At 41.1% G+C, this 20,419-nt stretch overlaps 1 protein-coding gene across 1 annotated transcript; it reads left to right on the forward strand.

The window, feature by feature from the left end:
* The first annotated feature begins 503 nt into the window (after positions 1–503).
* LOC147970601 (uncharacterized) lies at positions 504–1,206 on the forward strand. The gene is made up of 2 exons (XM_087522829.1): positions 504–1,069; positions 1,182–1,206. The coding sequence occupies exons 1-2, from the start codon at positions 507–509 to the stop codon at positions 1,204–1,206; spliced, it is 588 nt and encodes a 195-aa protein (XP_087378955.1). The 5' UTR covers positions 504–506.
* The last annotated feature ends 19,213 nt before the right edge of the window (positions 1,207–20,419 follow it).

Consider the following 20,419-nt stretch of genomic DNA (forward strand, 5'->3'; position numbering starts at 1 on the left):
TGTCTGCTCTAGATATGCTAGGCTACAGTTCATATATGCAGATGTTTTTTACCTTCTCTCTGTCAGAATGCATGACTTGTTTTATCTCTACTATATTAGTCATGCTTTATCTAGTATTTCTGTTAATAAAATCATTTGGTAAATTGCTCATATTTCCAACAATCCAAAAACCTTATTATAGGAAATTTACCCCAAGTGGTTTTGCTGCTTCCATGAGACCTCCTATGTTTGAGGGTATCCACTATAAGAGGTGGCGCGTGAGAGCAGTCTTATGGTTTCAAACCATGAGTTTCTATGACGCCACGCTTGGCAATCCTGAAGGGGAGTTTGATGCCCAACAGGAACAAGCTTTTCAAAAAATGGATACTCTGTTTAAGGCTGCTCTCTTGAGTGTTCTTGGTGAGAACATAGTTGATGCTTATGCATCAATTGACAATGGAAAAGATATGTGGGACGCACTCGAGGCCAAGTTTGGGGCCTCGGATGCCGACACTGAGCTGTACATCATGGAGCAATTCTATGATTACAGGATGAATGAAGAGCGCTCCGTGGTTGAGCAAGCTCATGAGATACAGTCATTTGCTAGAGAACTTGAGCACTTCAACTGTATGCTACCAGACAAGTTTGTTGCCGGAGGTATCATCACCAAGCTTCCTCCTTCGTGGAGGAACTTTGCTACCTTACTGAAGCATAAGAGACAGGATTTTTCCATTCCGGATCTCATTGGTACTCTTGATGTCGAAGAAAAAGTGAGAGCAAAGGACGCACGTGCTCGAGGTATTGAGGGAGGATCTAGTGCCAATCTGGTACAGAAGAAGAACTTCCAGCCCCACAAGTTCAAGAACAAGGGCAAGCTTGATGGTAAAGCAAAAATTGATGGGAAGAACAAGGCTGTGCAACACACGAACTTCAAGAAGAAGAATGACGAGAAGAAAGGTGTTTGTCATGTGTGTGGGGGTCCTGATCATTGGGCTCCTAGTTGCCCTAATCGCTATGACAAGCGTCATCCTGGGAAAGGCGGCAAGACTGCTAATGTTGTCATTGGAGACATTGACATGAAGGATGTTGGGTATGGTATATTTCCCACTATTCTTTCAATATGTCATTCTCCTGATTGGTTGATTGACATGGGTGCTAATGTGCATGTATGCGGTGATATTTCCATGTTTTCGTCTTATCAGACCGCAGGGACTTCAACCGTGCTGATGGGCAACGGTTCAAGTGCTTCTGTTCGTGGTGTTGGTACGGTCGATCTAAAGTTTACTTCGGGTAAGGTAAGATCGTGCGGCTGAAGAGCGTGCATTATGTCCCCTCCGTCAATAAAAATCTTGTTAGCGGATCTCTTCTGTGTAGAGATGGCTATAAGCTTGTCTTTGAGTTGAATAAATTTCTAATATCCAAGTATGGAACCTTTGTTGGTAAAGGCTATGACTCTAGAGGTCTGTTTCGTTTATCCTTATCAGACGTTTGCAATAAAGTTGTTAATCATGTTTGCAACAATAGTGAATCAAATGTGTGGCATTCACGTCTTCGTCATGTTAACTTTGGTTGCATGTCGCGACTAGCGAAGTTGAACTTAATCCCTATTTCACCACTGTCAAGGGATCTAAGTGTCAAGTTTGTGTGCAAGCTAAGCAACCTCATAAGTCTCACACGACTGCGGAAACAAGAAATCGTGCACCACTAGAGCTCATACATCCAGATCTATGTGAAATGAATGGTGTTTTGACAAAAGGTGGAAAGAAATATTTCATGAAGTTAATTGACGACTCCACTAGATACTGTCGTGTGTATCTTCTGAAATCTAAGGATGAGGCTTTGGACTTCTTCAAGATCTATAAAGCTGAAGTGGAAAACCAACTTGATCAAAAAATCAAGAGGCTTAGGTCCGACCGTGGTGGAGAGTATTTTTCAAATGAATTTGATGCTTTTTGTGTGGAACATGGTATAATCCATGAGAGGACGCCTCCCTACTCACCTCAGTCAAATGGGGTGGCCAAAAGAAAGAACCGTACTCTAACTGATTTGGTTAATGCCATGTTAGACACATCGGGTCTTTCCAAGGCATGGTGGGGGGAGGCGATATTGACAGCATGTCTTGTCCTAAACCGAGCCCCCACAAAGAACAAAGAGATAACTCCGTTCGAGGAATGGGAGAAGAAAAGGTTAAATCTCTCTTATCTACGAACCTAGGGTTGTTTGGCGAAAGTCAATGTGCCAATTCCAAAGAAGCACAAGCTTGGACCAAAGACTGTGGATTGTGTTTTCCTGGGATATGCTTCTCATAGCATTGGCTATAGATTCTTGGTTGTAAAATCTGAGGTACCTGACATGCATGTCGGTACGATCATGGAGTCGAATGATGCGACTTTCTTTGAAGATATCTTTCCCATGAAGGATATGGCTACCTCATCTAATCAGGAGATGCCTAGTTCATCGAATCAGGAACCAGTTACATTTACTGAACCTGCCATTTCGGTGGAACATCATGTGGAGGAGAACAATGAAGTTCCTACTAGGAGCAAGAGACAGAGGACTGCAAAGTCCTTTGGTAATGATTTTCTTGTGTATCTCATAGATGATACTCCCAGTTCTATTTCAAAGGCCTATGCATCTGAAGATGATGACTACTGGAAGGAAGCGGTTCGTAGCGAGATGGATTCCATCTTGGGAATGAAACTTGGGAGATAATTGATCGTCCTTATGAGTGCAAACCTATAGGATGCAAATGGGTATTCAAGAAGAAGCTTAGGCATGATGGTACTATTGAAAAGTACAAGGCTCGGCTCGTGGCTAAGGGTTATACCCAAAAAGAAGGTGAAGACTTCTTTGATACTTACATGTGGCTCGACTGACCACTATTCGAGTTCTACTTTCACTAGCCGCCTCACATGGTCTTCTCGTTCATCAAATTGATGTTAAGACTGCTTTCCTAAATGGAGAGTTGGACAAGGAAATTTACATGGAACAACTAGATGTGTTTGTACTAGATGGTGAGGAAGGAAAAGTGTGCAAGTTGCTGAAGTCTTTGTATGGACTCAAGCAAGCACCCAAACAGTGGCATGAGAAGTTTGAAAGAACTTCAACAGCTGCAGGCTTTGTTGTAAACGAAGCTGACAAATGTGTGTACTATCACCATGGTGGGGGCGAGGGAGTTATCCTTTGCTTGTATGTTGATGACATACTGATTTTTGGAACAAATATGAATGTAATTAAGGAGGTCAAGGATTTCCTATCTCGCTGTTTTGATACGAAGGATTTAGGAGTGTCTGATGTCATTCTGAACATCAAGTTGTTGAGAGACGATGATGGTGGGATTACATTACTTCAATCTCACTATGTGGAAAAGATCTTGAGTCGCTTTGGCTATAGTGACTGCAAGCCCTCTCCAACACCATATGATGCGAGTGTGTTACTTCGAAAGAATCAAAGAATTGCTAGAGATCAATTGAAGTATTCTCAGATTATTGGCTCGCTTATGTACTTAGCCAGTGCTACAAGACCTGACATCTCTTTTGCTGTTAGCAAACTGAGTCGGTTTGTCTCAAAACCAGGAGATGTGCATTGGAAAGATCTAGGAGAGTTTTGCATTATTTGAAAGACACTGCAAATTATGGAATTCACTACACTGGGCACCCAAAGGTGCTTGAAGGGTATAGTGACTCAAAATGGATCTCAGATGCTGATGAGATAAAGGCCATGAGAGGATATGTATTCACTCATGGAGGTGGCGCTATTTCTTGGAAGTCTTGCAAGTAGACCATCTTAACGAGGTCAACAATGGAAGCAGAACTCACAGCACTAGATACAACTACGGTCGAAGCAGATTGGCTTCACCGGCTCTTGAATGACTTGCCGGTTATTGAGAAACCTGTATCGAGTATCCTTATGAACTGCGCCAATCAAACTGTGATCACGAAAGTGAGCAGCTCAAAGGATAACATGAAGTCATCAAGACACGTTCAGAGAAGGTTAAAGTCTGTTAGGAAAATGAGAAACTCCGGAGTAATTGCATTGGATTATATCCAAACGTCTAAAAATCTGACAGATCCTTTTACTAAGGGCTTATCACGTAATGTGATAGATAATGCATCGAGGGAGATAGGTATGAGCCCACAATATGAGTTGTTCACAATGGTAACCTAGTCTATGTGATCAGAGATCCCGTGAATTAGATGTGGAAGACAAGTTGTTGGTCAACTGAGAGGGGAGTATCCTTATTGTTAACAACACCACTCCATGAAGATGCAATACTCTCCTAAATCTGCATGGCAGGTTGATGTATATCTTAATGTGTTCTAAGTGGCTCATTTAAGCAGAGATGTTGTCCTGCAGAACATCTTTTGAAGAACACACCTATATGAGTCCGATTGTCAATCGTCGCAATATATGAGAGTAGGGTTCTCTCTAGTAAACTCATGAAAGGTCACGAAGTATGACGCATAAGCTCCACCCGCGGGGAAGACCCATGGTAGCCTAGTATCGATCAAGGCTTTGTGTGAAGCTAGATTCGCAGAAAACTTGCAGTTCAAGGCCTAGTCCACTGTTCAAGTTGCCTACTAGTGTAGCATAGAGTTCTAGGTGGAAGTTCAACTTAACAGTCTCCACTGCAATACCGGTATATAAAACAGTGTTTTGGAACCAAAGGCAAATTTTGTGTGCCTCTGGGATCTGGTGGGGGATTGCTGGAATTTTGTCTATTTTGGGCTTAGTCCAATAGCAGTTTCAGAAATTCCTAATAAATCCTAGAGGCCCACGCAGCCCATTCGTGCAAGGCAAGAGGTGGAACTAAAGTTTAGTCCCACATTGCTAGTTTAGTGGGAGTTGGACCTCCTTATAAGGGAGGTTCTTTCCCCACTTGTATGAGCATGAGAACAAGAGGGATATCCACGCGCGCTCCTCCTCCTCCGCCCGCCTCGCCATGCCACGCCACGCCTCGTCACGCCGCGGGTTGCGGGAATGAACCGAGCGAACACTGCACCCTTCGGCTGCTGTCGGTTCGTTTCGTCTCCCACGTTCCCTTAAGCTCCCGACGCAGCCTCTCGCCTCCTTCTCTTGCGCTATAAAAGGGAGGTCGCTCCTCTCAGAGAGACGCACTAGAACTTCTCCTTCCTCTCGCCACCGGTTCCAATCTCTGAGCTGCTGTTGTCTTCCTCATCCCGGCTTGCGGCGTGCACCACGAGTCGGGACAGTAGGCCTCCGAAACCGCACCTCTTTGAGTCTTGTACAGGAGAAGGGTGATAAGGTTTTTGGGTAGTGCTCAGCGCGACTACTGACTTCTTCATCATGGACGCCCCGGACTCCGATGACTACTTCCCCGACGACGACTACTTCCCCGACGTCGACAACCTTCTCGACGACATGGCTGGCGAGGACATCGACCCCAAGTCCACTACTACTACTGCTGCTGTCACGTATGTGTTCTTCTTCTTTCTTTTAGATGTCCTGCCACAGCTTCTCGTACTAGTACTTGCCCTAGATGTGTTAGGTTCTACTCCATATATGCAACTAGCTCTATTGTCTGCTCTAGATATGCTAGGCTACAGTTCACATATGCAGATGTCTTTTACCTTCTCTCTGTCAGAACGCATGACTTGTTTTATCTCTACTATATTAGTCATGCTTTATCTAGTATTTATGTTAATAAAATCATTTGGTAAATTGCTCATATTTCCAACAGTCATTATTCACTATTGCAGGATACTACTAACGCGACACTACGATCAGAGACCCTTTGCCGAAACTGTGTGCGATGCAATAATCGCAAATGGTGGTGTAAAAAATGTCAAAAATGGTGCAAAACGTTTGCAATGGCGGAGCCATCAAACACGGTTCAGATTTTTGTTGCGTGTGCGATGTAGGACACACGGTTAATCTATTCAAACTTACTGCGATGAGGAAGAACAACAGAAACGGGCAGCCATAACAATGGGTGTGCAATGCAGGACACACGGTTAATCCATTCGAATTGTTTGCGATGAGGTGGAACAATAGAAACGGAAAGCCATATCAATGTGTGTGCGATATATGGCATACTGTTAACTCGGACGAACTGTTTTTGATTAGGGAACACAACAGAAATGGTTCAACTCAACAAGATGTGTGTGATATGCGGCATACAATTCACATGGATGAACTGTTTGTGATGAGCCAAAAGAACACAAACAAGTCGTGTAAACAAGATGTGGGTGATACGTGGAAAACAGCCGACTTGGATGAACCATTTGCGATAGGAAATTACAACACATACGGTCAATGCACTTACTTCATGTGCGATTCTGTGTGTACAAAAAACTTTGGAAAATGCAAACTAGTTGCTTGCGGTGACGGAGTATCACACACGATGCGTCTGTGAGTACTCATGTGCGATGATTAGTATGTTAGACATACGTTTCCTTATGTTAACATGTGTGTGAATTTGCAGTATAGACAGTTAATATTCAAATGCCTTCTGGACATTGGGCACACGCTTAAAGTCAATGAACTGTGTATGATACTAATACTTTCCATGAAAATTTATGAACTCGGGTAACAACATTTGAGTAACATATATATAGTGGTTACACTATTCGACAAAGGTAGGATCTTCGTAACATGGTTTTGACAACCATATGGTCCATATCTACATACTTAACATAGTAACAACTATCACATTTTAAGAGGCTAAGGGCCAATAACCATATGGTCCATATCTACACACTTAACATATATAGTAATAGCTAGCACATTTTAAGAGGCTGAGAGCCAACAACCACAACTATCCACTAGAAGTAGCTTGATCACAGCAACTCGACATCTTGTCAATGAAAAGGAAGAGCCCTCATGTGCCTTGGTAGAGCATGAGTAGAACAGTGTCTCCAATTTTCCAATATGGATGCATTGCCACTAGAAGCGAGAACTTGTTAATTTGAATGGTTCCATTTCTGCGGGAAATGCAATACCTTGCAATCACTTTGGCGTTATTAGCAGGCACAAGTGTAATTCGACCACACTGGGAAATCGATCCAGCAACTGCTATAGGGGGCAATTTCTGTTGACACGTAGAATAAAAACAATTGTAACATATTGTTGAAGATATATATAGTTTATGAGCATCAACATTAAAATAAGACTTTTTACCAGCGTTTTGTGCACACAATTGGTCTTGTTCATTGTGTGCACCATAGGTCTAATTATTCCCATCCAAAATACAACGTTCATACGATGTGCTATCTCTATCAGATTATCAACAAAGTTTATGACGTGCTTCAAGTCCTTCCAGTGAAATTTGGTACGCTTAGTAACATACAGATCGTTCACTATGCATCCAACATATCCTGCTTAAAAGGTGGAAAGGTATTATTTATTCAGAACATGGCAGAAGAATATATAGTGCGCATAAATTGGTAAATAGAATTTGTTACTGCCTAGGAACAGAGTCAGAATATGATATCACAATTGGTTGCTTAAATAGTGATCAATTGGTTGCTTAAACAGTAATATGACAGCATGGAGAAAGTTGAAAGGACACTAACCTCGATCAGACTTTGATCGGCTGATGACATTGGGGAAGTAAACATCCATGTTAATTAGACCAGGCTGTGGTGCACGCACTAGAATTTTATTGCCAGCTTTCAGTTCATAACACTTAGACATTTTTCTCCAAAGGTCCGCATTAAAATAGGAGTGACCATCTTTATCAAGTTTTGCGCTAATTGTCATTGTAAATCCATGCTGCATTGTCAATATGACATCCTGGGAGTCATCAGCAAAGTAAATCCCAAGATTTCCTTCTACTCTTGTTCTTGCAAAGCAAGGGATGTACTGCTTGAAATGAAAATTAAGATAGTAAATTAGATATATTGAAATAACAGAGCAAGATGCAAATATGGGAGTGACTGATAGAACAGATCCATATATATAAGATGAAAGAAAATTACAAAAATATAGAATTAAAAATAGATAATGTAACAAAGATTTGATGCAAATATATAGATAATGTAGCAACTGACGGTATATGTTCACAAATTTAGGCCACGCCGACCGTGGTAGGTTGAGATTGAACATACCGAGCGCTCCCTGAAGTCATCCGGAATGGTGAGATAGAACTTCATTTCCGACTGGCCACGACCACAGTTGCCCGATTTGTGCTCTCACTGTGGACAGATGAATGAACACCCACGAATCAGCTAGAACAAAAATGATTCCACGGCGATTTCTGTCGGTTGATTAACAGCGACGGACGGACTGCGATAAGAAATGAGTGAATGTTTCGCTAATTAAGTTGATTACCTTCTCCATGAGAAAAATCCCCGGCCCAATCCCGCAGAAAACCCCAGTCAACCAGAGTCTAGAATGTCGGTGCAGATAGTCGGCGGAAAGCGGTAGGGGCAAAATTCGGTGCCGTTTAGAGCGCGACCTACGCCCGCCGCCAACAGCCGTCGAGCTTAGGGTGCGGAGTTGCGGAGGAGTCCGCGGCGAGTGAGTGGGGAAGAAGTAGGCGAGGGTTTTCTTTTTCCTTTTGCATGTGTGAGTGAACACACACGGTTCGCAGAGGCGACGGAGATGAATCGTGTGCGATAGTAAATCACCGAGATTGAATGGGAATCCAAATTTCCTTTGTCCTTCATCCATGCGTTTTTTTCTACGATGAACATAAACCCTGCTAATCACCATGTTCAAATTTGACACTTTTCTGAGTTCATTTACAATACTTAGGGGATTATGTGCATTTTGTAGGCACTAATGCACATAATTCAAATTCAAACAATCGGTGCATGAAAGGGTGCACAAGAACGGTCTGGAAAAACCATACTCGCGGTATTTAGTAATTTCTCAAGCCTTTTACAAGGAATGGGCAGATATTTTAATGAAATGCGTGGCAATAGTCAACCATAAACGCGTCATTTACTGGGTTATCAACTATAGAACAATGAAATATATGCTTGAAAAACATGACAGCTGGCATGGTGCCATGGTATGGCCTCACCGTGCCCTGGATAAAAGCTGAGAAGGTTTGATTTATGTCGTCATGTACGCCCTTCATAAATCGAACCATCACCGAGGAATTTCAATGCTTTCGAGAGGGAAATCACCAAGATTGAAGGGGAATCCAAATTTCTGTCCTAGTTTGTCATTCAATTTTTTTCCAACGATCAACATACCGCCTCAAATGCAATGTGTTCAAATTTGACATTTTTCTAAACTCATTTACCATATTTAGGGGATTATGTGCATTTTCTAGGCATTAATTATGCACATAATTCAAATTCGAACAATTGGTGCATGAAAAGGTGCACAAGAACGGTCTGCAAAACCATGCTCGTGCTATTTAGTACATTCTCATGCCTTTTACAAGGAATGGGCAGATATTTCAAGGAAATGTGTGGCAATAGTCAACCATAAAAACATCGTTTACTGGGTTAACAAGTATACAAAAATGAAATACATGTTTGGAAAACATGACACCTGGTGTGGTGCCATGGTATGACCTTAGCGTGCCCTGGTAAAAATGTCGTCATGCATGCCTTTCATAAAACAAACCATCACCGAGGAAGTTTCATGGTTTCAAGGGGGAAATCACCAAGATTGAAGGGGGATCCAAATTTCCTTTGTCCTTTGTCCACGAGTTTTTTTTATGATGAACATACAACCTGCAAATCACCGTGTTCAAATTTGGCACTTTTCTGGGTTCATTTGCCATATTTAGGGGATTATGTGCATTTCCTAGGCATTAATGTACATAATTCAAGTTCAAACAATTTGTGCATGAAAGGGTCCACAAGAACGGCCTGGAAAACCATGCTCGTGCCATTTAGTAAATTCTCATGCCTTTTACAAGGAATAATGGACAGATATTTCGATGAAATGTGTGGCAATAGTCAACCACAAATGTTTGTTTGTTGGGTTTTCAACTATAGAGAAATGAAATAAATGCTTAAAAAACAGGACGCCTGGCATGGTGCCATGGTATGACCTCACCATGCCATGGTAAAAATTTGAGAAGGTTTGGCTTATGTCGTCATGCACACCCTTCATAAATCGAACCATCACCGAGGAAGTTCCATGCTTTCGAGAGGGAAATCCCCAAGATTGAAGCGGAATCCAAATTTCTGTCCTAGTTTGTCATTCAATTTTTTTTCCAATGAGCAACATAACGCCTCAAATGCAACATGTTCAAATTTGACATTTTCCCGGGCTCATTTACTATATTTAGGGGATTATGTGCATTTTCTAGGCATTAATGGACATAATTCGAATTCGAACAATCGGTGCATGAAAAGGTGCACAAGAATGGTCTAGAAAACCATGCTCGTGTTATTTAGTACATTCTCATGCCTTTTACAAGGAATGGACAGATATTTCAAGGAAATGTGTGGCAATAGTCAACCATAAACGCGTCCTTTACTCGGTTAACAACTATACAAAAAATGAAACACATGGTTGGAAAACATGACACCTGGCGTGGTGCCATGGTATGGCCTCACCATGCCCTGGTAAAATTTGGAGAATGTTTTCCTTATATAGTGATGCACGCCTTTCATAGATCGAACAATCACTGAGGAAGGTTCATGGTTTAATGGGGTGTCCGAATGTCGTAACCGTACTTTATTAGATATGGTGCGATCTATGATGTCTCTTACCGATTTACCACTATCGTTTTGGGTTATGCTTTAGAGATGACTGCATTCACATTAAATAGGGCACCATCTAAATCCATTGAGACGGCACCATATGAACTGCTGTTTGGCAGGAAACTTAAGCTGTCGTTTCTCAAAGTTTGGGGCTGCGATGCTTATGTGAAAAAGCTTCAACCTGATAAGCTCGAACCTAAATAAGAGAAATGTGTCTTCATAGGATAATCTTCTTTTGCAGTGTGTTTGTCGAGATCCGATGAATTGTGGGTTTATGATCCAGATTATCTATGAACAATATTTGATTCTTCTCTGAATTCTTTTATGTATTATTAGTTTATCTTTGCAAGTCTCTTCGAATTATCAGTTTGGTTTGGCCTACTAGATTGATCTTTCTTGCAATGGGAGAAGTGCTTAGTTTTGGGTTCAATCTTGCGGTGCTCGATCCCAGTGACAGTAGGGGAAACGACACGTACTGTATTATTGCCATCGAGGATAAAAAGATGGGTTTTATATCATATTGCATGAGTTTATCCCTCTACATCATGTCATCTTTCTTAAGGCGTTACTCTGTTCTTATGAACTTAATACTCTAGATGCATGCTAGATAGTGGTCGTTGTGTGAAGTAATAGTAGTAGATGCAGAATCGTTTCGGTCTACTTGTCGCGGACATGATGCCTATATACATGATCATGCCTAGATATTCTCATAATTATTCGCTTGTCTATCAATTGCTCGACAGTAATTTTTTTACCCACCGTATTTGAAGTTTTGTCAATTGCCCAACAGTAATTTGTTCACCCACCGTTTGCTATTTTTCTCAAGAGAAGCCACTAGTGAAACCTACGGCCCCCGAGTCTCTTTCTCTTATATTTGCCTTTGCGATCTACTTTTCCTTTGCTTTTATTTTCAGACCTACTAATCCAAAAATATAAAAATACCTTGCTGCAATTTATCCTTATTTATTTATTTTGCGTTCGATCTATCAATCTACTACAAATTTACCACACGTCTGTTTGCCTATCTTGAGGCGCCGTACCCCAGAAGGGATTGACACCCCTTTAACACGCCGGGTTGCGAGAAGTTGTTATTTGTGTGCAGGTGTTGTTTACGTTGTGTTACTTGGTTCTCCTACTAGTTCGATAACCTTGGTTTCACATCCGAGGGAAATACCTACCGCCGCTGTGCTGCATCATCCCTTCCTCTTTGGGGAAATACCGACGTAGCTTCAAGCGACATCAAAAGGAATTTCTAGCACCGTTGCCGGGGAGGATCATCTACATCTACCAGGTTCCTAATCACAAATCTCATCTCCTCGCAATTTACATTATTTTCCATTTGCCTCTCATTTTCCTCTCCCCCACTTCACAAAAATTTGCCATTTTATTCGCCCTCTTTTCTGTTTGCCTTTTTCTTGTCAGATCTCTTGTTTGCTTGTGTTGCCATGTGTCTTCTGTTTGCTTGCATCTTTCCTTGCTAAACATTTATTGATATGGATCCTCATCCACTTGTTAATCTTTTTAAAAGATCCAATCATGATGAACCAATTGCTAGTGATTCGAGTGCACTAGATTATCTTTATAAAGTTTTGCTTGAGATTCGTGAATCTGAAAATTGTGATGAAGAAATTTACAAAGTGATTCATGATAGTTCCATGAATGAAAAGCATGATTGCAATGATTTTACTATAAATTCTATTAATGTCAATTGTGCTAATAATATGCAAAACCCCAAGCTTGGGGATGCTAATTTTGATATGTCCACCACTTATTGCAATGATCATGACTGGGGTGATTCTTCTTATGATCTTGAAAATTTATTTAAGCCTCATGATGAATATGTTTGCGATAATATTGAAAGTGGGTTTGGAAGAGTGTCAACTTTAGCTAAAAATAATCCCACATATTTGGAGAGTGTTAAATCTTATGAATTTTTTTGATAAAACTGGGCTTGAGAGGTCATGACTTTATTTGATGATAATCCCACTATTTTGGAAGAGTGTCAACTTTGCATGCATGTGGATCATGAAGAGAATATTTTATGTGATAGTTATATTGTTGAATTTCATTATGATCCTACATGTAACTATTATGAGAGAGGAAAATATTGTTGTGGAAATTTTCATGTTACTAAATTAAGTCTCGTTATGTTGAGATTGTCAATGTTTTATTCCTCTCCTTTGCTTATGCTAGATATTTCTTGTCTTGATAATTTATTTGCTTCTAAAATTCCTATGCATAGGAAGTATGTTATACTTAAATGTGTTTTCACATGTTTTATGATGCTCTCTTTGTCTTTCAATTATTATCTTTCTTGTGAGCATCAGTGAAGTGTTATGCCTAGCTAGGGGCGCAAAACGATAGTGCTTGTTGGGAGGCAACCCAATGAATAAAATTTATTTTTGTCTTTTTCTTTCTGTTCTTGAGTGTTTGCAAAATTATGCTACTGTTATGATTGTGTTTTTGTGTTTTAGTTAATGTTTGTGCCAAGTAAAGCCTTTAGGATCTTCTTGGGTGATAGTTGTTTGATCTTGCTGAAAAAACAGAAACTTTTGCGTCCGCGAAAATAATTTTCGTTTTTAACCAGGGAGCGATAAAATACCCATTACACTTGGAGTAGATCAATATACAAATTTGACAGGTCTTCCTAATTTTTCAGAATTTTAGGAGCTACAGACGTATTCAAAATAGTCAGATTGCTACAGGCTGTTCTGTTTTAACAGATTCTGTTTTCTTTGCGTTGTGTGCTTATTTTGATGGCTCTATGGTTTTCTTTGATGAGTTTTTGCCATAGAAAAGTTGGAATACAGTATATATAATGCAAGAACAAAATATGAATTTGTTTGATACAACACTTATAGTGATTTTATTTTCTTATACTAATGGATCTCACAAAGGTTTTGTTGAGTTTTATGTGATTGAAGTTTTCAAGTTTTGGGTTATCTTATGATGGATGAAGGAATAAGGAGTAGAAGAGCCTAAGCTTGGGGATGCCCTGGCATCCCAAGCTATTATCCAAAAATGAGCAACCAACTAAGCTTGGGGATGCCCTCGAGTGGCATCCCCTCTTTCTTCTAACGACCGTCGGTATTTTACTCGAAACTATATTTTTATCCGTCACATAATATGTGTTTTGCTTGGAGCGTCTTGTATGATATGAGTCTTTGCTTGTTTTATTTTGTGTTTTAAGTCTTGATTCCTTGCTGGACACACCTATTTAAGAGAGCCAAAATTATGTCATGACTTGTTAGAATTGTTGTCTATGCTTCACTTAAATTTTTTTATGAGCAATGGACTTGCTCTAGTGCTTCACTTATATCTTTTTGAGCACGGTGTGCTTTAGTATTTTGAAGAAATGCTCTCTTGCTTCACTTAGATTTATTTGAGAGTTAGTAAAATTTTCAAGAAATTCTCTCTTGCTTCACTTAAATTAATTTGAGAAAAAGAAATTAAGCTCATGATCTTCACTTATATTTGTTTGAGCTTATGAAAAGCAACACATGAAAATTAGTCCCAAAGTGATAGATATCCAAGAAGGATATAATAAAAACTTTCATGAAGATCATTGGACAAATAAACTTGATTCTTAGTAATAGTTTTGATATATGATGATGTGATATGTGAGTTATGTTGATGAGTAATTATGCTTTAGTACGAATATTGGTGTTAAGGTTTGTGATTCCCTATGCAAGCACGAAAGTCAATAATTGTGCAATGAAATTACATCATACTTGTGGTGCATTATTCAGTGTTAATTATGCTTAATGCTCGCTTATGATATTATCTGTTTCTTGGTTGGTCGCTTCTCAATCTTTTGCTAGCCTTCATTTTGCACTAAGTATGATTACTACTTGTTCATCCAAAATCCTTTAAACAAGTTTTGCCACATGAGTCCACTATACCTACCTATATGCGGTTTTATTTTTCCATTCTAAGAAAATTTGCATGTGCCATCTCTAATTTTCAAAATAAACTTCTCTTTTGTGTGTTTGTTTCGCTCACGGAGCCATGAGGGATGGCTAATATTTTCCATGCTAGATGTTATTCTCATGATGAGTGTTTATTCACTTGTCATTGCACGAGAGTAAGGCAGAGGTATTAGGGATGCCCAGTCCCGAAATAAAAAAAATGAATTTACTTTATGTTGTCAAATAATAAATTCCTTGGAAAGTGTTGGTATGGAAGGCACCCATGGATACGGTTCGCCATGGAAAGTCAAAGTATGGTGGAAAAAGCAATAAACTTTATTTTCTGTTTGGGAACCGCCTATGATATATCTAGCATGGAAAGTGTTGGGAACTCTAAGTCATTTTCGTTGGTGGGATGGATACACCTCCCAAAATGTTTTTATCTCTAAGTTTTTCGCTTTGAGCTCTGGCACCTCTACAAATCCCTACTTCCCTCTGCGAAGGGCCTTTCTTTTACTTTACGCAATTTTTATTTTTGAATTTGAGTCTCCATTCTCTTATAAAAGCACCAACTAGGAGGCAATATGATCGTACTTGAGTATTGGGTGTAGCTAATATGCGAGTGTGTTTCATGAATGGATCAATGATTGAGCATGATGGGCTAGGGATAACTTATTTTAGCATTGATATTTTGAAAGACATGGTTGCTTGTTGATATGCTTCAGTATTTTAATTATCATGTCAAAACTAGACTATTTCTTTGAACAATATAAAAGTCCAAATGTCCATGCTATAAAGAAAAGAATATGATATGACATGTTAGGCAGCATTCCACATCAAAAATTCTGTTTTTATCACTTCCCTACTCGAGGACGAGTAGGAGTTAAGCTTGGGGAGGCTGATACGTCTCCAAATAATTTTTGATTCTTCCATGCTGCTATATTATCAATCTTGGATGTTTTATAATCATTTTATATCATTTTTTGGTACTAACCTATTGACATAGTGCCAAGTGCTAGTTGTTGTTTTTTTCCATGTTTTTTTACATCACAGAAAATCAATATCAAACGGAGTCCAAATGCCATGAAACTTTACAAAGATTTTGTATGGACCAGAAGGAACATAATGGGCCCTAGTTGCGCCTGGGGGTGCTCTGAGGAGAGCACAACCCACCAGGGCGCGTCAGGAGGGCCAGGCGCGCTCTAGTGGGTTGTGCCCACCTTGGGTGCCCCCGGACCGCCTCTTTGCTCTATAAGTACCCCAATATTCTAGAAACCCTAGGGGAGTCGATGAAATATTCATCGAGTGGCCGTAGAGTCCAGAACCACGAGATCCAATCTAGACACCATCTCGGATGGGGTTCACCACCTCCATTGGTGCCTCTCAGATGATGCGTGAGTAGTTCTTTGTAGACCTTCAGGTCTGTAGTTAGTAGCTAGATGGCTTCCTCTCTCTCTTGATTCTCAATACAATGGTCTCTTGGAGATCCATATGATGTAACTCTTTTTGCGGTGTGTTTGTTGGGATCGATGAACTTTGAGTTTATGATCAGATCTATCTTTTTATACCCATGAAAGTATTTGAGTATCTTTGATCTATTTTATGCATGATCCCTTATACTCTCGTATTTCTTCTCCAATATTTGGGTTTTTTTTGGCCAACTTGATCTATTGATCTTGCAATGGGAAGAGGTGCTTTGTAGTGGGTTCAATCTTACGGTGCTTGATCCCAGTGACAGAAAGGGAACCGACACGTATGTATCGTTGCTACTAAGGATAAAACGATGGGGTCTATCTCTACATAGATAGATCTTGTCTACATCATTTCATCGTTCTTATTGCATTACTCCGTTTCTCCATGAACTTAATACACTAGATGCATGATGGATAGCGGTCGATGTGTGGAGTAATAGTAGTATATGCAGGCAGGAGTCGGTCTACTAATCTTGGACGTGATGCCTATGTAATGATCATTGCCTGGATATCATCATGAGTATTTGAAGTTTTGTTAATTGCCCAACAGTAATTTGTTCACCCACCATTTGCTATTTTTCTTGAGAGAAGCCACTAGTGAAACCTATGCCCCCCGGGTCTCTTTCTCTTATATTTGCCTTTGCGATCTACTTTTCCTTTGATTTTATTTTCAGATCTACTAAACCAAAAATACAAAAATACCTTGTTGGAATTTATCCGTATTTATTTATTTGGCGTTCGATCTATCAATCTACTACAAATTTTCCTCACGTTCGTTTGCCTATCTTGAGGCGCCGTACCCCAGAAGGGATTGACAACCCCTTTAACACGTCGGGTTGCGAGAAGTTGTTATTTGTGTGCAGGTGTTGTTTACATTGTGTTGCTTGGTTCTCCTACTGGTTCGATAACCTTGGTTTCACATCCGAGGGAAATACCTAGCGTCGTTGTGCTGCATCATCCCTTCCTCTTTGGGGAAATACAGGCGTAGCTTCAAGCGACATCATTAGGAAAGCTGCCTCGAGCATCGCCGGCCCCACCATAGATGTGTTCATGGAAGGACAACACTTTGTTCACCGTGTCGGCCTCCATGATCATTAGCGTGGCGCATGAGGTGTTGTCTGCCAAAGCTCTCCTTGCTGTCAAGGATTTCACGAAGGTCTTTGACATGCTTCGGGACAAAAATGTTAATGGTGAAGTGAGGCTAACAACAAGGAGACCGTGACAATGGGGAGCCCTTGATGGTGCCTACGTCGGATGATATGCACCCTTGTGATGTGCGAGGGGTTCTTGTCGTGGGTTGGTGGTTTGCGATGTCTACTAGCCCGCTTATCTCTTGGAGACAAGTATCCGAGGAAGACCCTCCCCTCACTTGAAGCGGAGGGGACTGGAGGAGGACCCCCCCATAGTTTGTAGTGAAGATGCCTAGGTCAGTTTCTCCAGGTGTTTCCGAAGAGGCATCGGTAATCGAATGCCTGGCGAAGGCCAACCTCTGGGCAGAGCGCCGCCTCCCGAAGTGGCCCCGCCAGCTATGCAGAGATCTTTAGTTTGTGTAGGTGAAAACATAGCTAGGATAGCCATTCTGAAAAGATGACAAGCCTTAGCCCCATACCTATTGCACCAGATGTTGATATCATGGTGATCCCCGCTATTTTCCCGGTGAGGGGCTAAAACACTTCTGAAATCTTCACACACGCACAAGTTTTTTTTACCAATGTTCGGGCCACATAGATGGTGTAATACCCTATGCCCTACTCTTTTTATTCTTTAGTTGTTCATACATCATCGATTACAAGATGAACTACTTTCTTTCCTTCCCCTCTCCTTTTTCTCTAAGTGTTGGAACTAGTCCATTCACTCTCCTCGTTCCTCGCCTAGTTGGTTTTTCACCAGGTTGTGAACCCCTTTTACAACCTCGATCCTCCCCTTATATAGTACATAATGAGCATTACAAAAAGGCCCAACACAATTCTTTCCACAAATGATCATGCATGACCCGTCATTCACAACCCACGTTGGCTCGTTAGTGGATAGGGTGGCGCACGCAGTTGGTCTTGATGAGTCGGTTCCTTCAGTGTGCACAACCCATTGGTCTCATCTTGCAGAGGTGGAGGGTCGAAGAGATGTGCTGCACCCAGGGTGGTGATGTCTACTACGCAACTTTATTCTTATAGATTGTGTTGGGCCTCCAAGCACAGAGTTTTGTAGGACATTAGCAATTTTCCCTCAAGTGAATGACCTAAGGTTTATCAATCTGTGGGAGGTGTAGGATGAAGATGGTCTCTCAAACAACCCTGCAACCAAATAACAAAGAGTCTCTTGTGTCCCCAACACACCAAATACAATGGTAAATTGTATAGGTGCACTAGTTCGGCGAAGAGATGGTGATACAAGTGTAGTAATGATAGTAGATATCGATTTTTGTAATAGGAACAATAAAAAACAGCAAGGTAGCAAGTAACAAAAGTGAGCACAAACGTTATTGCAATGCTTGAAAATGAGGCCTAGGGTCCGTACTTTCGCTAGTGCAATCTCTTAACAATGCTAATATAATTGGATCATATAACCATCCCGGAACGTGTGATGAAGAATCACTGCGAAGTTCTTATCTAGCAAAGAACGTAAGAAGAAATTGTTTGTAGGGTACGAAACCACCTTAAAGTTACCCTTTCCGATCGATCTATCCAATAGTTCGTACTAAGATAAGACCATATGATACATGATACGTTGATGTTTGCTAGAACTATGTCGGTATTTCCCTAAAGAGGAAGGGATGATGCAGCACAACGACGGTAGGTATCTCACTCAGTGATGAGACCAAGGTTATCGAATCAGTAGGAGAACCAAGCAACACTATGTAAACAACACCTGCACACAAATAACAAATACTCGCAACCCGACGTATTAAAGGGGTTGTCAATCCCTTTCGGGTAACGGCGCCAGAAATTGGAAAATAGATGTGATAAAGTTGTAATAAGTTGATAGATCAAATGCCAAATAAAATAAAGTGCGACAAGGTATTTGATGAGGACATCAATACCATTGTTACACCCACAACCCCTGCTGATATACATACTGGACCAATTACTAGAGCTCGCGCACGCCAATTGAATTATCAGGTACTTTCGTTTCTTGGTAACGATTCTAATGTTCATGAGAATATGATGCTGCCTAAATTGGATACATTTGTTTTGCTTACAAATGAAGGGCCTACCTTGGACAAGAAAGAGGAACCTTGGAGCAAGTTCAAGCATGGAGATGATGGCATGCGCAAGGGGATCAAGAACGGAGTTACAAGTGAAGATTTTAGGACTTTGAAGCCACCATAAGGAGTGCATGAAGCCTTGGACGAAATATACAAGATGCCACTTCATAAATTTCGTCCAGAGGCTATTTTAGGTGCTGCGTCACCTTATTATTGGGCCAGGCCCATGTATTTTCGAAATACTTAAGTATAGGCTATTTTTAGAGTCCGTATGTGTGGGGAAACAAGAGTTAGGGTTGGTTTCGGACCCCTCCTCCAAGGGCCACGAAATCCCCCCCTCTTCCTCCATATATACAGCCCTTAGGGCGTCGTTTAGAATTTGGGTTTTGTTTAGATTAAAAGTTCGCCATAGCTGTAACTTCGCGTACTTCGTTTGTGTCCAACGACCAGACCAAGACGTCACAGAACCCCACCTTGATCAATAAAGCTTTCATCTTATATTCGCAATATCCAGATTGCAATCTTAGTTTCTTGCTTGTTCTTCGTTTGCTCGTAGGAAACAGGCCCTCGTGGTCAGGTTGATCGTGCTCCGGCGTGGTCAATAACCCCTCGGTGTTGGTTTAGCGATTGCTAAGGCGCGGCGTCCTCACACGTTCGTAGTCGGATCGTCAAAGTTGACTTCCTCTAAAATGATAGCCACCATGTCATCGAAAGACGGGACACCTTTGCCCCTATCAAGTGGTATCAGATTTCCAGGTTGCTCGGTGAGATTCTACAGTTTTTCGTAGTTTAGATCGAGTCTGTTCTTCGTACCTATAGTCCACGAAAAAGCCAAAAAAATTAGGGTTAGTTCATCCTATCCGAACCAATCTGAGCCTTTGCATAATCTTTTCTTTATTTGCTTTGTTGAATTTGCGGTTGCATCGCCGTGTCAAGTTGCTGGTCTTAGCGTCTAGTCCTTTAGAGTTTCGAGTTCTGTTCACAGGTTGTCATGTCGCCGCTGCCATATATCACCACCGCATCATCATCATCGCTGCTGCCATATACCACCACCACACCAACTTCATCGTCGCTGCCATATTCACCAACACATATTCACCACCAATCCGAGTCCTTATACGCCACCACATATCCGCCGCCATCACACCAATCCGAGTCCACCTGCAACATATATCCTCCACCAGTCCGATTTCCACCAGATTCATCGCCGCCACCAGTCCGAGA

The sequence above is a fragment of the Triticum urartu genome, chromosome 5A (genome assembly GCF_056163025.1).
Source record: "Triticum urartu cultivar PI428250 chromosome 5A, HENAU_Tu73, whole genome shotgun sequence".
Classification (NCBI taxonomy): Eukaryota; Viridiplantae; Streptophyta; class Magnoliopsida; order Poales; family Poaceae; genus Triticum; species Triticum urartu.

Bases quoted from the DNA above. Each gene is read 5' to 3' on its own strand.
- LOC147970601 (XM_087522829.1), top strand. From the start codon at position 507: ATGGAGCAATTCTATGATTACAGGATGAATGAAGAGCGCTCCGTGGTT. The intron at 1,070-1,181 runs GTATGGTATATT...TCGTCTTATCAG, and splicing joins ATTGACATGAAGGATGTTGG to ACCGCAGGGACTTCAACCGT.